The following is a 14,662-nucleotide window of genomic DNA, read 5'->3' on the forward strand; positions in this document are numbered from 1 at the left end:
TTTTTTTTAAGATTTTATTTATTTGACAGAGAGATGGCAGGAAAGGGAATACATGCCGGGGGGAGAGGGGGAGGGAGAAGCAGGCTTCCTGCTGAACAGGGAGCCCAATGTGGAACTCCATCCCAGGACCCTGGGATCATGACCTAAGCCGGAGGCGGATGCTTAATGACTGAGCCACCCAGGCAGCCCAACAAACTTATTTTTAACCAATCTGCCCTCCTGTCTAGAAGAAACATGGTTTCTTTTTGTTACGGAATATCTGTGTGCAAGTGTCTTCCCCAGCTGCTTCCCTTCCTTCCAACCACCCCAGCCATTCTGCTTTTCCCTCGCCTATAAATTTCCTATAAATTCAGCCTCTCTCCCTGTTCCATGGAGTCCTCCTCTCAGCCTCCAAATATGCTCAAAACCTCTTTACCCCAACAGCCCTCCCACCCCCAAAACCCGCTGCCTTAGCCTCCCAGCTAAGGTGACCAACTTATCCTGGTTTTCCTGGGATTTTCCCATTTTTAGCTCTGAAATTCTCTCATCCTGGAAACACCCTCAGCCCCAGGCAAAGCAGGATGATGGGTGACCCTCTTCCCAGCCTATTTCTTATTGTCCCTCCAGTCCGTAGTAACTGAGTTTACTTCTAGGCTAATTTCCCATGCCTCTAATCTGATGATAAAAATAACACATAATCATTTTTAAATGATCTTAGAAAATTCAGAGAAAGAGTAAAGAAGAAACAAAATTTATTCATTTTAACAATGATTTTCATGTATTTCCTTCCTATCTTCTAATCCATACTGCATTATGCATATATTATGAATATGTGTATAGTTGAGATTATTGTGCATGTAGATTTTTTAAGGCACCTCCTAAAGGCTGTGACATTGTACTGTTGTGTTTCCCCAGGCCACCAGAAATGCCTGGCATCTCAAAAGCTCCATCTAGCCTAGTCTCTGCCCACCCCGACTCCCACCAACCTCCCACTTATTCCTCTGCAGACCGGCCTTTGGCCCCAATATTCTGCATCATGTTGTCAAATCAGATGGGAATTGTTCTGGCCCTTATATTTCTTGACCTCTCAACAGCCTTTTGTACTACTGACCACTCTTTTCTTCTTGAAACTCTCATCTTTAAATTGTGCAAATCCCAGAACACTCCACTATAGGTCTGAAGGGAGGGGGGGCGTTTCAAGGAGTTGAGAAATGATTGGAACACACAGCTCTCCTTGGGTTCAAGTTTTGCCTTTCTCTTGGGGGCAGATTTTCTGTAAATACTGTCCAAAGACTAGCTTGGGGAGACGGGCTCCCCTTTCCCGCCATATGCACATACCCTTTGTACTATCTGCACAGGGGTGGAAAATCCTTGGCATATATGTCTCTTCCCTTGTTCCCACGCCAGTGGCAGACATAATTAATTGATCACAGCACCCTTTCTTGAGCCCACACACGACTATGAATTCCTCCCCAACAGACAAGCCACAACCAGTCGGCGTGAGTCGCCACCTGACCCCATGTTTGTTTACTCCTCCTCGACCATGTTGGTCCTTCTTGGTGGAACCCAGGGAAATGAGAGTCTCCCTCCTTACCTTCCTAAGGGCTCCTCTCAGGCCCCGTTTCTAACTTGGGATGTGCCTCTTGTCATGTGCTTGCTATCAGGAATGACCAACCCCATCAGGGGAGACCTTGGCCCCTCCACACAGGTGTGTCACCCTGTGGACCAAACAAGGCCAAAAACTGCTGTCTCCACTCCTCTTAGAGAATCCCTACCCACACCCGGCCTAGAGGATATCCCAGCTGAACACTCTGACCTTCCTAGGAAGGGTGTCAGAGTTGGGACATGATACTAGAATATGAAACCAGGTAGTATATGAAATCAAGTATTTAAGTTGTGAAACAAGACCCACCCTTCTCCTTCCTCTTGCAGCACTCTAAATGCCATGCTCTTTCAAGATGGAACTAGAAAACAGTGGCAGCCCAAGTGTGAGAGGCAGCAGGGCTGTCCCCACCCCCTGTCCTGCGCCATATAATCCACATCAGCACCCACCCCGATAGGGTAGAAATCCTCTTCTCTGATCGTCATCAGCTTGAGCCTCCTCTGAACCTGGATCTCACATGCCCTGTCTCCCTGGGTTCTACTCTTCAAGCCGAGGTCGAGGTCGGGAACTTGGCCCATTGGTCTTCAGTCTCTCCCTGTCCCCAGGGGGAAAATAGAACAAAACAGAAAGCAAAACCCACTAACAAAGGTGTTTGCAGGCACGCAGAGCAGCTCTTTGTTGAAGGTGTTGATGGCAACAGAGGGAGTTTGTGGCTCAGCAATGCGAATGGCCGAGAATGACAGTCTGAGTCATCAGGAACCTCCAAAGCTTTCAGCCCTGTTCTCTGGAAGCTTGTCCTTGGCTTCAGTCTTGGCAGGCTCAGGCCCCCCGGGGCTATGCATCACACCTTCTCTTCTTTCTCCGTCCTCCTTCACTTGGCCCCTCTTGACTTCGGCCCTGCAAGGGGAATTGTGTTGACCGCGTAGGCACAAGAGCCCCATTGCCTCTTGGCTTTGCCCTCTCCTTCCAGACTAACGGGTCCCTTCCCAGGGTGGTATTGTCCTGAACAGAGCCACCTCACGAGAAACTTGACTGGCTGTGAAAGTGCCTTTTTTATTAATCCACCAGTAAAAATGAGGGCTGAAGGCTGTCCCCTGGAGGTCTTCTTTGGTTGGGTGGGCTCACAGCCCCCCAGTCTCAAGCCTGCATGTCCAGGTGTGGGAGCAGGGCCGGAGGGTGCGGAGTGGGCTGGGGTGATGGTGCTTCCCAGCAGTAGTTTCACAACCCAGCAGTGGTTCATGGGCATGGGGGGCTTTTCTGGGGCACGACTCTCTCCCTGTCCTCTCTCCTTCCTCTTTTAGCCTCTCAGATGATGACGATCTTCCCCGCCTCTCCCCAGCCTTTCCTTTAATCCCAAAGGGCCTAGCATGGCCTCACCTCTAGGGACATCTCGCATCTCTTGGGGTTTCTCATCCACTACATGCCTTCTAATTGTCACTTGGAGATGACTCTCCAGTGTCTGTCTCTAAGCCTACTCTCTATCCCACGTTGCAGGCCCCCATGGGTATCAGACTCTACCAAACCTTTCCCGGGTGTGTGCCTCAAATGGGGCACATCCAAAATCTAATTCTTTCTGTCTTCCCAAACCTGCTGTTTGTGTGCCTCCCGCAGCTCAGTGAAGTGTCACCATCCAGGGTGACCAAGCCAGACACCCCAGTGGCATCTTACAGCCCTCGCCCTCCTTGCCCCCAACACCATCAGCCACCATCCTGTTGCATCTCTCTGCACCTGTCCTCTCTCCAAGCCTCTGCCCCTGCTCAGGGGTTCTGGCTAGGGACAGTCCAGACTGCCTTATATCCCATCTCACTTGTCCCACTGCAAAACAGCCCTCCCAGGTCCCCCACCCCGCCCCAACATGACCCAATCCATTCTCCACTGCTGGAGTGACCTTCTAAGCCACAGATCTGACAGAATCACTTGTTACTTAGAAGGCAGCCAGTGGCTCTTCCTCCCTGATGGGGTCATGTTCGGATTCTTTAGCATGGACAAGGTCCTTCCAGAAAGAGTCCTACCTAGGCTGATCTTTCTAAGTCTTTTCTCAGTAGCTTCTAATTTTGCTACACCAGAGAAGGTCCTCTTCTGGAACACACCAGGGAAGCCAGTCAAGGATGTCAAGTGTGGCTTCCAAAAAGGCTTCGAGTCCTGGAGGCTCCTTGGTGTCTTCAGGGGCTGAGATGTGTCTTCACTCATGACTGGGGGAGGACAGATGGCTCTCCCACTCTCTGTGCCCCAGCGCCTCCCCCATTCTGTGGGCTTCAGGTCCATTTCTGGTTCCTAGTTCACCATAAGCTGCAAGAACAGTCTGAGACGTGTCCTCAATAATGTCAGTGATTTTCCAAGCTGCACCTCCTCGGGAGGCCAAGCCGTACAGGAGCTGAGGGGGTTGGTTCATCAGGCGTCCCATGATGCCAGGAGTCGTGGTCACGCCAGAGCTAACGGTTCGTACTCAGGAAGGATTAAAGCCTTTGGCCTTTATTCCTCTTGTGTAGAACTCTCAAGGGCTGGCATCTGTGAGTGGATAAACCTCGTCCACTGGGCAGTGGTCGGTAAATATTTGCTGAATGAGCGGATGGCTGGATGGGTCTAATTCACCACCAGAACTGTGCAGGCATACGAGCCCGAAAGGCAAATTGCTGGCCTGGGTTAACCCACTTGCCCAGCAGTGCTGAGTGATGCAGAGTCTGAGACCGAGGCTTCCTGGAGCAGGCTGGAGGGCCAGAAATGTCACATGCCTGGCTGAAAGGTAGACTCAGCCTAGGGATGTAGCCCAAACTAAGGGGGAGCGAGGACCCACTAGGATATTAGGGGGCAGAACAGGTGCAAGGCTGACCTCCAAGGAGGCCCATCCCAAGGCTGCTGGCCCTCTGAGGCTTGGTCTAGCTGGCAAAGGGAAAGAGGCAGGGCCTGTGACCTCCCTTTGCTTTATGTCCCTCTGGGCACCTTGTCAAAGGCAGAGGTCCCTGGGAGGTTCTGAGCTTTGTGGAACCTCTTTGAATCACAAGAAGGAAGACCATGTCGGTTTCAGCAAATGGCCTCTGAATTGGGATGGGCATGGGCCCTGGAGCAAAGAAGGCCGCCTGGGGAAGGAATGGGGTTCGGATGTGCTGGGAGCTGGGGGACAGGTGGAGAGAAAGCATCTAGAGCAAGTAATGCTTGGCCTCTGAGGTTTGAGCCAAACACTGCTGGCTGTCCCCTGACTTGGGGAATGGAGCATTGGTCTGCGGAAGCTTAGGCTGCAATTGTCCAGCTGCATTCCTGATTTTCTAGCCCCAGGGAGAGGGATCTGGGGAAGACGAGACAGAAGCAGTGTGCTATGGAAAGAGCATGGAGTCAGAAGCGTCCAAGTCAGCCCTAGCCATCCCGTGCCAGCTCAGAGCTGCAAGTCACTGGAGTGCTGTTAAGCCTCCTCTCATTTTCATCTGGAGAACACCAGCAGTGGGCTTAGTCGCTTATTCATTCATTCACTCCAGATTCAGCAACTTCATGAGGGCCTACCACATGCTAGACAGTTAGTAACTCAATCCTTATCTATCGACTGCCGATTTTTGTTGGACATTTGTTATTCTAGATACAGAGAATTCCCATGATGAAAAGTCAGACCAGGCACCATGAGATCATGGAGTATTTATTTGATTTTAGCAGCTGGGAGGCAGAACACAGATTAAAAATCAAATACACAAATTTCAGATCACGAGGAAAATGAAGCGGATCATGATAAGAAGGCTACTCGAGATGGAGCCCTCAAGAGCGGTCCCCTCTGAGCAGATGATACCTGAATACTGTGTGAAGACCCTGGGAAGGGCATTCACAGCAAAAGGAACAGCAGGTGCAAAGGCCCAGAGGCAGGAGAGAGTTTGACATGTTGCAGAAAGAGAAACCAGGCCTGTGTGGCAAAGTAGAATGGGGGGAAGGAGTTGGGGGAGAGGAGTTGCTGTGATGAAGTAGGACAAGAAGTTGGGGTGTGGTTCTAAGTTCAGAAAGGAGCCAGGGAAGAATTTTAAACACAGGTGTGGTGCAGCTGAACTTAATTTTTTCCAAAGTTCATCCTGAGAGCTAGAATGAGAGGGACTATAGCCAGCAAGAGGTGCAGCCAGGAGGACCAGTCAGGAGGCAGCTACCATAGGCAAGCAGGCTGGAGACTCTGCCTTTGGGTCACAGGTGACCATGGAAGAGATGGAGGGACCGTGGTTTGGTGGCACAGCTGATGGATTGCATGTAGGTGCAGATGGAACAGAGGGTCAAGGTTGACTCCTAAGCTTGAGAGCTGGCAGGCTGGGGGTGTCACTACCCGAGATGGGGATGACTAGCACAGGGAGTTGGAAGCATGTGTCTTGAGGGGGATCAAGAGAGCTCATTTCATCCAGATAAAGTCTGAGATGCCCATGAGACATCTGGGGGGGAGGGGGATTTTAACTCTGTGGCTGGGGAAGTTCTGAGCTAGGGAGATGGGGGGAGGGATACGAGACCTTATGTTGACACCATGGGTGGCAGAGAGGGTCTGAGAACTGCATTTTGGGCCCCTTTATGCTGATCACACTACACAACATACAGAAAGTACCAAATATCCTGCCAACCAGTGTGCACCTTGAGTGATTCTGCACTTGATCTTAGCCAAAAGGCCGAGAAGCGATGCACCTTGAGTGATTCTGGAATGCACCGTGGCTTCCAGATACTGTTCCTAACCACAAGGTTCTTCTCCTCCCATTAGGGTCACCAGTCCTTCTCCAATCACCTTTGCCATCACTGTTACTACAGTAGAACTATAGTAGAATGTGTTCCAGAGTCCAGTCACCTGGATTCAAATCCTGGCCTTGCGATGCCTACCCACTAGCTGAGTGACCTTGGGCTAGTTACTCCACCTCTCTTTGCCTTGGTTTGCTCACCTGTAAATAATACCAACAACAGTGAGTAACTCACAAGGGGGAAGCAGGGTTCAAGTTGATCAACACTGCGTGTGCAGCAGAGGGCCTTATTCATAGCGCTGACCCAGGGAGAGTGAGCTGCTGTGATTCGAACTGCCACCACACTGCAGGCTGGCGTTCAGGGAGCTCCATCTGTCCTCCAGGCCCTGCTCTGCCTCCTGCAAGCCTCAGCGAATCCCCACAGGAGCCCCAGGAGGTCAGAGCTTGCTCTCCCCTGGTGCACATGAGGGAACTGAAGTGCGGAGAGATGAGGCACCTTGCCTGCGGTTGCATGGCTCGAGGGCAGTGGACCCAGGATTCTAGCCAAGGCCACACATCTACCAGCCATGATCTTGACCTCCACTGTCAGCTGCAGATGATGCCTGGCAGGAGACTCGTGGTGACACTGTTGCTTTCAGAGCTCCAGCTTGGTGGCTCAGGGCCTGAGAGCTTGATCCTCTCCCAGGGGCATCCCCTGATGGGTCCACTAAGCCAGGCACTGCCCAGTCTCCTGTGTTCCCCCGGGACCTTCCTCTCTAGACTGTCCCAGGAGCTCCAGTAGAGAAGCCTCAGGGAAGGGGCCCAAGGTGGTTCTGCTGGGCAGATGTTGCTTCAGTGTGGGGCGGGAGGAGCCAGCATCTGTGGGGGCTGCTTCTATTCTTTAGGGGAAGCCTGACCCAAGACTCACCCACCTCCACCCGAGTACGGGAGCTGGCCTGCACTTTGCAGACAGCTCAAAGCCCCCACCTCGGGCCACTCAGGCAGAGGGGAGGAGGAGCAGGAGGAGCTTCTCATACTTGGAAAAACCCCTCTCCAGGGCCTGCTGCTTCCAGGGGCTCCTCTAGTCCGTGTCTGGTACAGCATTGGAAATAGGTGCATAACGGCATGGCTCTGGAGTCAGAGTGATCTGGGTTCAAGTCTGACTCTAACAGTTAGTAGCCATGTGACTGTGGGCAAGTTTCAAAAACCACTGAGTCCTTGGGGCGCCTAGGTGGCTCAGTTGTTGGGCATCTGCCTTTGGCTCAGGTCATAATCCCAGAGTCCGAGGATCGAGCCCCACAGGGGCTCCCTGCTCTCAGGGATACTGCTTCTCCCTCTCCCTCTACCTGCAGTTCTGCCTGCTTGTTCGCTCTCTCTCTCTCTTTCTTTCTTTCAAATAAATAAATGAATAAATCTTAAAAACAAAACAAACAAAAAAACACCGAGTCAGGGTGCCTGGGTAGCTCAGTTGGTTAAGCGTCTCCCTTCAGCTCAGGTTGTGATCCCAAGGTCGTGGGATCGAGCCCCACATAAGGGCCCCCTACTCAGTAGGGAGACTTCTCCCACTGCCTGCCACTCCCCTGGCACATGCTCTCTCTGTCAAAATAAATAAATAATTAATTAAATAAATAAGATCTTTTAAAAATAAATAAAAACCACTGAGCCTCAGTTTCCTTATCTGTAAAATGTAGATGATATTATACCTATTTCTTCAAGCAGTTTGAGGATTAAACAAAAAAGTATCAGCAAAGCATTTAGCACAATGCCTGGCCTGTACTCGAAGCTCAGCAGAGTTACGTAACTGAATACCATGTCCCACCTGTATTCTTCTCCCCAGAAGGATGCCTTGGGGGACCATATCCATGGATGGCATCTGGTGTTGGGGAGGAGCAGAAATACCGATGCTCTCAGGCAACTGCAATTTCTTAATTTCAAGAAAGGGTATCTTTGATCAAGCCAAGGATAAAGGGGCAGAATCCTGAACCCCCAGAAGAGGTGACTGATGAGGCTGAGCGGGTCCCTGGAGCCCCCGGGACCCCTGAACCATATAGCACAAGGAAAAGGGGGGACATCGAGGCTTTGGAGAATTCACACCCTGGCTTCTGCCTCACACTTGAGTTGTCGGGTGGCAGCTTCTCCCCCAGGGCCGATGGGGATTTTTGTTGCCTCAGAGACAGAGTAGCCTGGGGAATGAGGACATGGATAGAAGCCCAGAGCTAAGTGTCCCCAAACTTGCAGGCATCCAGGATTTGGCACTGGCAATGGCCTGAAATGTAAGGAAGGGAGGAGTAGGATGGTTCCCCCGTCCCTGCCTGAAATTTGTGTGTCACGGGAGACTTAACAGACATCCAAGGGGGCTGAGGGGTAGTTCTCTCAAATTATAGTTAATTGAAGAAATTTCGGTGGAGCTTTAAGTCAATCATAAATAAAGTCATAAACTTGGAAGGGCAACGCTCGGCATCACACACCTGCACCTTGGAATATATAGGACTTAATGGCAGAGCAGAATGCCCATTACCAGAGAAGGAGAAAGTGTAAATAATATTTTAGGACTGTGGTGTCAGCTGAAGGTTATATTTTATGGCTCTGAAGTTGTAAACATGAAATATGATGCCTTGTTTCAAGGCAGAGGATATCTCCAAACAACTTCTAGAGCATCTTTAATCAAAGCCAGATGTTCAGGAACCAGGGGGTCGGAGGAGCCCGAGAAGCAGGCCCCACTCAAATGGGAAAGGGGCCACCTTCAAAGTGGACTGGCAGCTCTGGGCAGAGGGCCTCAAGCTCTCCAGTGTTCAGTCCCAGAACAGTTTAGAAATCACTGACTAAGGTTTAGGAGCTTTGAAGATCTCAGGATGGCTTACCAGACTGCTTTCAAGCAGGGCATGTGGTATCTTGACAGAGGCCACAGTCCTGGTGCCAGAGAGACTCAGCTGGAATCCTAACTGGCCACCCACTGTGTGACCTTAGGGAAGTTGTTTAACCTTTCTGGGCTTCCGCATCCTGTTTCATTTCATTGTTCGACAGCTGTTTACTGAGGGCCTACCAAAGGCCAGAAGTGATAGGTGCTGGGGGCATTTTCATTTCCTCAGAGCTGAGTAGCCCTGAGGTTCCACTGAGCTCCATTAAACCCCTTGCTGGATGTCAACAGTCCTTTCTCCTTCCCAGGAAGAGAGTCTTGCTACTGAAATTCTGGGTCCAGAGGCAAAGGTGTTTTGTTCTAAAAGACATTTCTTCTGAGTGAAACTTATAACTCACATCAAGGACAAACTTCCCAAAGTCCCAAGCCTCATGGCATAAGGCTCTTAGCCAGGGCGATGAGGGGCTACACACCACCCAGCCACAGTGACCCAGCAGCCATCTGCCCAGCCTCGCTGCCCACAGACACAGCCCCTGCCCTTGTGGAGTGTACAGTCTAGACATTAAATAAATGACATAACCCATCAATGAATTTGGGAAAATGATTCATTATGGGAAAGCATGTGCGATCTGAAAGCATAAGATCGGGGGAAGGGGTTTCTGTATCTGGAAAGATCCTTGAGGAAGTGATACTTAGACTGGGACCTAGAGGCTGAGGAGGGGCCATCCAGTCCCCAAGAGGTGGGGAAGAAGGTTCCAGAAAGAGTAACTAGCACTTGCCAGGTCCTAGAGCAGGGAGATGCTTGGTACATCAGAAGAGCTGGGAGGAGGCCAGAGTGGTGGTGGAAGGTAGTCAGGAAACACTGGTATGAAGCAAGGCCCTGTATACCTTTATAAGCCATAGAATGGTGTACTATATCATGAGTGACTGTGGGAGTTACTGAAGGTTCTTATAGAGATGAGGGGCATCCTTAGGTCTGTGTTTCCAGGATGGCTCAGGTTTCCATGTAAAGAATGATGGGCTGGAGCAGGAGGGGTGTTTGGAGACCAGGAGGGTAGCCTCATGACTGTGGACTTGGACTATCACATGGCTTCACATGGAGCAGGTGCAGGGCAGATGGGGAACCCAGTCAAGAGCTACTTACAGGGAGGAACGGGATTTGGTCTCCGGCTGGGTGTGCCATGTGGAAGAGGTCACCGATGGCCCTAACCATCTGGCATAAGGCCCTCCGTAGGTAGCACGGACACTATCTGGGAAGGAAATGCCGGAAGGTCAGGTTCAGTGGGAGGAGAGCGCGATGGTGGTCTTGGTTGGGTTGAGGTAGTAAACAGTGTAGGATATCTGGTTGGGTTTCGAAGACCAGAATCACATGGAGGCCGCAGAGTCACCTTCTTCCCCCCCGACCTGCTCTCCTCTGGCATGGCCATGGCCAGCTGATGCTCCTCACACTGCTTCCTCACACCAGCCCCCCACTCGAGGTCCCCCTCCTCCCTAACCCTGACCACTCTTCCTTTCAGGTGCCTTCGCTTCTGCCTGCTGGTCATTAAATGTTGCTCTTCCTGGGCCTTCTTTACTCCCGTGGAGCCACAGTTTCTCTTTGTCCCACTGACTCCCAGCCTCGCAGGCTCCCTCAGCTCATGGTCTCTTTGGGCGCGCCACCCGTTTACCCTCAGCAGCTCAGACTCAGCACGGGAGTGCCAAGGGCCATCACTGTCCCGCTGAGCTTCTTCTCTTCTGGGGCTCCCATTTACCCAGACAGCGTCATAATGCTGCCCTGTTAGAAATCTCCACCTCCTCTTTCCCTCCTCCTCTGCTTCACTGGCCACTCCCAGGTGGAGACCGTGTCCTCTCACTTCTCCCCTGCCTGGCTCCTGAATCCTTCTGTTTCTTCTCTTTCTCCCACTGCCACTGCCCCTCATTGAGGCTTTGATGAGTAGAACAACCTATTCACGCTAAGAGTTGGCATTTATAAATAGGCTCATTCTCTTGAACTAGACCTTGACCCTGTAGAATGACATTAATGAGGATAGTTCAGGACCCCTGAATGAACTCACCTTGACCTCCATCCCACACTTCTTCTGTATATCCAGCTGTCAACTCTGTCTCTGCACCCTCATGGACATCCCTCATGCATACTCAGCCCTTGGATCCAAAACTGAACTCCTGCTAGCCTTCCCCACCACAAGGCACCCCCCTCCTGGGTTCCTGCTATAGGCAGTACCTTTCATTCATCCAGATTCTCATGCCCCAGACCTGGAGCTCATCCCTCCCAACTGCCAAAGCCTGTAGATTCTGCTTCTAAAATCTCTCCGAAATCAGTGCTCTTCCTGCAGTCCTCAGCTTCAGCTCCAATCTCATCTGGCCTCCCCTGGACTTTGGTGACTATGTCCTACTAAAAGCATCATGCCCACTCCCCTTACTCAGACCTCCCCTGTGCTACGGCTCCAGTGATCTTTCTAAAATGAAAATTCAATCATATTTCTTCACTACGTTTGATTCCCAAGATGAAGTGGAAGGAAAAGGAGAACTTAGTACCTGCTGGGCGTCTACATGGGCCAACCACTGGCTGATGCTAGGCACTGCACCATTAACGATCCCATCCAGTTATCCCAGCAAACCATCATACAGAGAAGCCAAATGAAGCTGCCAGAAATAATCACCCAATTGGGGTCACATGGCTGGGAAATGGTGGAGGCTGAATTCAAATCTAGGCCCTCCTGACCCCCAAATCCATTTTCTTTCCAATACAGTCCACTGCTTCCAAATCTTCTTGGCCCAGTGTTCTCTGTCACACGGATCCTTCTCCATTGCCAGTACCATCACCCATCATTCCTCTTAGTTCGCTCTGTGATAAACTGTCGAGAGCCCCTTATCTTAGGCATGCCTTGTTGCCTTTGTGCTTCTGTGCTTAAGACATTCGTTTCCCTGTTTTCTTAAATGCCATACCCTTTCTTCTCTATCTAGAGAACTCCTATTCACCCGTCAAAATCTAGCTCTAAGGGCATCTCCTCTGTTAACCTTTACCAAACTGAGTCACCCAAGCAAAGTAATTTGCTGCTTTATCCATGTCCTCCAAGTATGAACTGTACTCCTGGGAGATGGAAGAGTGCATTGGTTAAGGGCACAGCTCCTGGAATCAGGCTTAGAATTCTAGCTCCTATAACAAATAGCATGGAGGACAAGGGGAGATGGAGAGGAGAAGGAAGTTGAGGGAAATTGGAAGGGGAGGTGAACCATGAGAGACTATGGACTCTGAAAAACGATCTGAGAATTTTGAAGGGGTGGGGGGTGGGAGGTTGGGGGCACCAGGTGGTGGGTATTGTAGAGGGCACGGATTGCATGGAGCACTGGGTGTGGTGCAAAAATAATGAATACTGTTATGCTGAAAAAATAAAAAAATAAATTAAAAAAAAAAAAAAAAAGAATTCCAGCTCCTTCAGTCACTATGAGCTGTGTCACCTGCAGCAAATGCCTGACTCTCTGTGTGCCTTGGTTTCCTCACCTACAAAATGGGCATGTTACTTCACAGGGTCAAAGTAAGGACTACATGAAAGATGTAGCATCTTTAGAATGGTTCCTGGTATAGTGTAAGTGCTCCAGAAATATGAGCTTTTGTTATTGTTACCAGGCGGCCTCTGGCACACGTTGGGAGCCAGCTTTTGCATTTCTCCGTCCTTCACCACATAGTCCTGCCTCTAGCAACACATGCTAAGTGTACTGCACTCGCTTGCTTGGGTACAGGTACTAGGACAACAGCTTAGACACCAGCCAGCTAGTGAGCCGCAGGAAAAGGATTAAGACGGCAGCCTCCGATAATCCAGAAGCCAGGCCTCTTATTAACTAGTCTATGTCAGAGCATGTTCCCCGCATCATTTTTTCTAAATATCAAGTCTCAGCTGGGGTTTGGCAGGAGCGGTGTGACCACCAGGTTGTGTGGTGGGAGGAGGGAAACACAATCCCTGCCCTTGGGGATTCCCAGCAGAGCTCAGAACCCGCATGGCAGACAGATGGATGAATGGGTCACTTGGACAGGACCACGTACATGTCTACCATCAGACACATTGCAGCGGGAGCCCAGAGGAGAGAGCAGTCACCAAACTTTTGCTTACGGGCATGAGGCTCTCTCCCAAGAGGTGGCATCAGAGTCAGGCCTAAAAGCAGGAGAAGAGTTGCCCTGGAGAGAAGGCATCCTGGGCAGAGGGGGCCGCAGTGTGAGTGCAGGGCAGAAGGCTGGCTGTGCGTGGCGTGAGAACAGAGCTGATCCGAAGACAAGGGCAGGAGGGAGGATCTCAGTGGTCTGGCCAGAGTGTCACCCCAGGGAGCTGTGTTGAGTTTTTGTCTTGTGTCCCCCATCGGAGGCTTCCTAAGTTCAGATGGGAAGAAATATCCTGTTCCCCACAGTGGTGACCATGGCAGTAAAGGTGACAGCTGAGTCCCTCCCTGCTCACAGCAGACCAATATGTGTGGTACCCTGAAGGTGTCCTGGATGTCAGAGTTCGGTCACAGTTCAGGGGCTGTGTCACCTTAGGTAGGTGACATAACTTCCCCGTGCCTCAATTTCCTCATCCGTTCAAGGAGAATAGTCAGATCTGAGATTCTCAGAACAGGGCCTGGGAACTAGAGCAGCTCACCTGAGCCTCTTCTCTGTGTGTCCACAGCGGACGATGCTTGCGGGGGAACACTGCGGGGCCAGAGCGGCATCATCTCCACCCCCCACTTCCCATCGGAGTACCACAATAATGCCGACTGCACGTGGACCATCCTGGCCGAGCTGGGAGACACCATCGCCCTGGTCTTTATTGACTTCCAGCTAGAAGACGGTTACGACTTTCTGGAAGTCACAGGCACTGAAGGCTCCTCCCTGTGGTAAGTGCAGCAGCCCCTCCCAGTCTCCATCCAGAGGCAGTCTCCTCCAAGGCGGGGCCTGCACTCCAAGGCCCCTTTGCCACATCCTGGACCCACAGTTGATGAGTCTGGTTCTGATCATGATGAAAACTCCCTGCGTGTTTTCAGAGCTGGGTCCATTTTTACAGTGATTTTGGGATCTGATTTGATGTGTACTCTTGCTGAAGACGATGGCCTTGGTGGAGTGACTTGCCCTGAGAGTAAAAATCTTTTCTTTCTCAGGCCAGAGACTCAGTGTGCAGGTTTGAAGTACAGTTGCCTTTGTGGAGGGTGTAGTCATAGTGTACGACAAAGGGAACAGAATTGTTAGGTGGCAGTCCCTAGGGCTCCCTCCTGGGCAAGGTTTCTGATGGGAAATGTCCAGCTTCCAGTTTGGGTGATAAGCCTTGAGTAGTGGCTTGGGGCTTAGAATGTTCTCTCGTCGTCTCCTCGTGGCTGTGTTATCGGGAGGAGGGCAAAGGGGATGGTATCAGCCCATCAGGTGCCCACAGAAAGGTGTATCAAGACTTCCTTCCCATAAGATTGGGGGGTGTCTCGCAAGCTTCATTGCAGCATAGGGGAAGCACAGAGAGACAGGGGAGGACAGTGCCTGGGAAGGAGATGTGGCAGTCAGTATAAGTAGGGAGGAAGGGAGGGAGAGGAAGCAAACAGGAGGCA

General features: G+C 51.1%; 1 protein-coding gene across 1 annotated transcript in view; it reads left to right on the top strand.

Moving 5' to 3' along the window:
• Positions 1 to 14,662, top strand: part of CSMD2 (CUB and Sushi multiple domains 2) — a 619,562-nt gene that overhangs the window by 211,557 nt on the left and 393,343 nt on the right. The window contains exon 5 of the mRNA XM_047727770.1: positions 13,759 to 13,966. Within this exon, the coding sequence (XP_047583726.1) occupies positions 13,759 to 13,966 (208 nt within the window). The remainder of the gene's footprint in view (positions 1 to 13,758; positions 13,967 to 14,662) is intronic.

Source organism: Lutra lutra, chromosome 4, assembly GCF_902655055.1.
Source record: "Lutra lutra chromosome 4, mLutLut1.2, whole genome shotgun sequence".
Taxonomy (NCBI): Eukaryota; Metazoa; Chordata; class Mammalia; order Carnivora; family Mustelidae; genus Lutra; species Lutra lutra.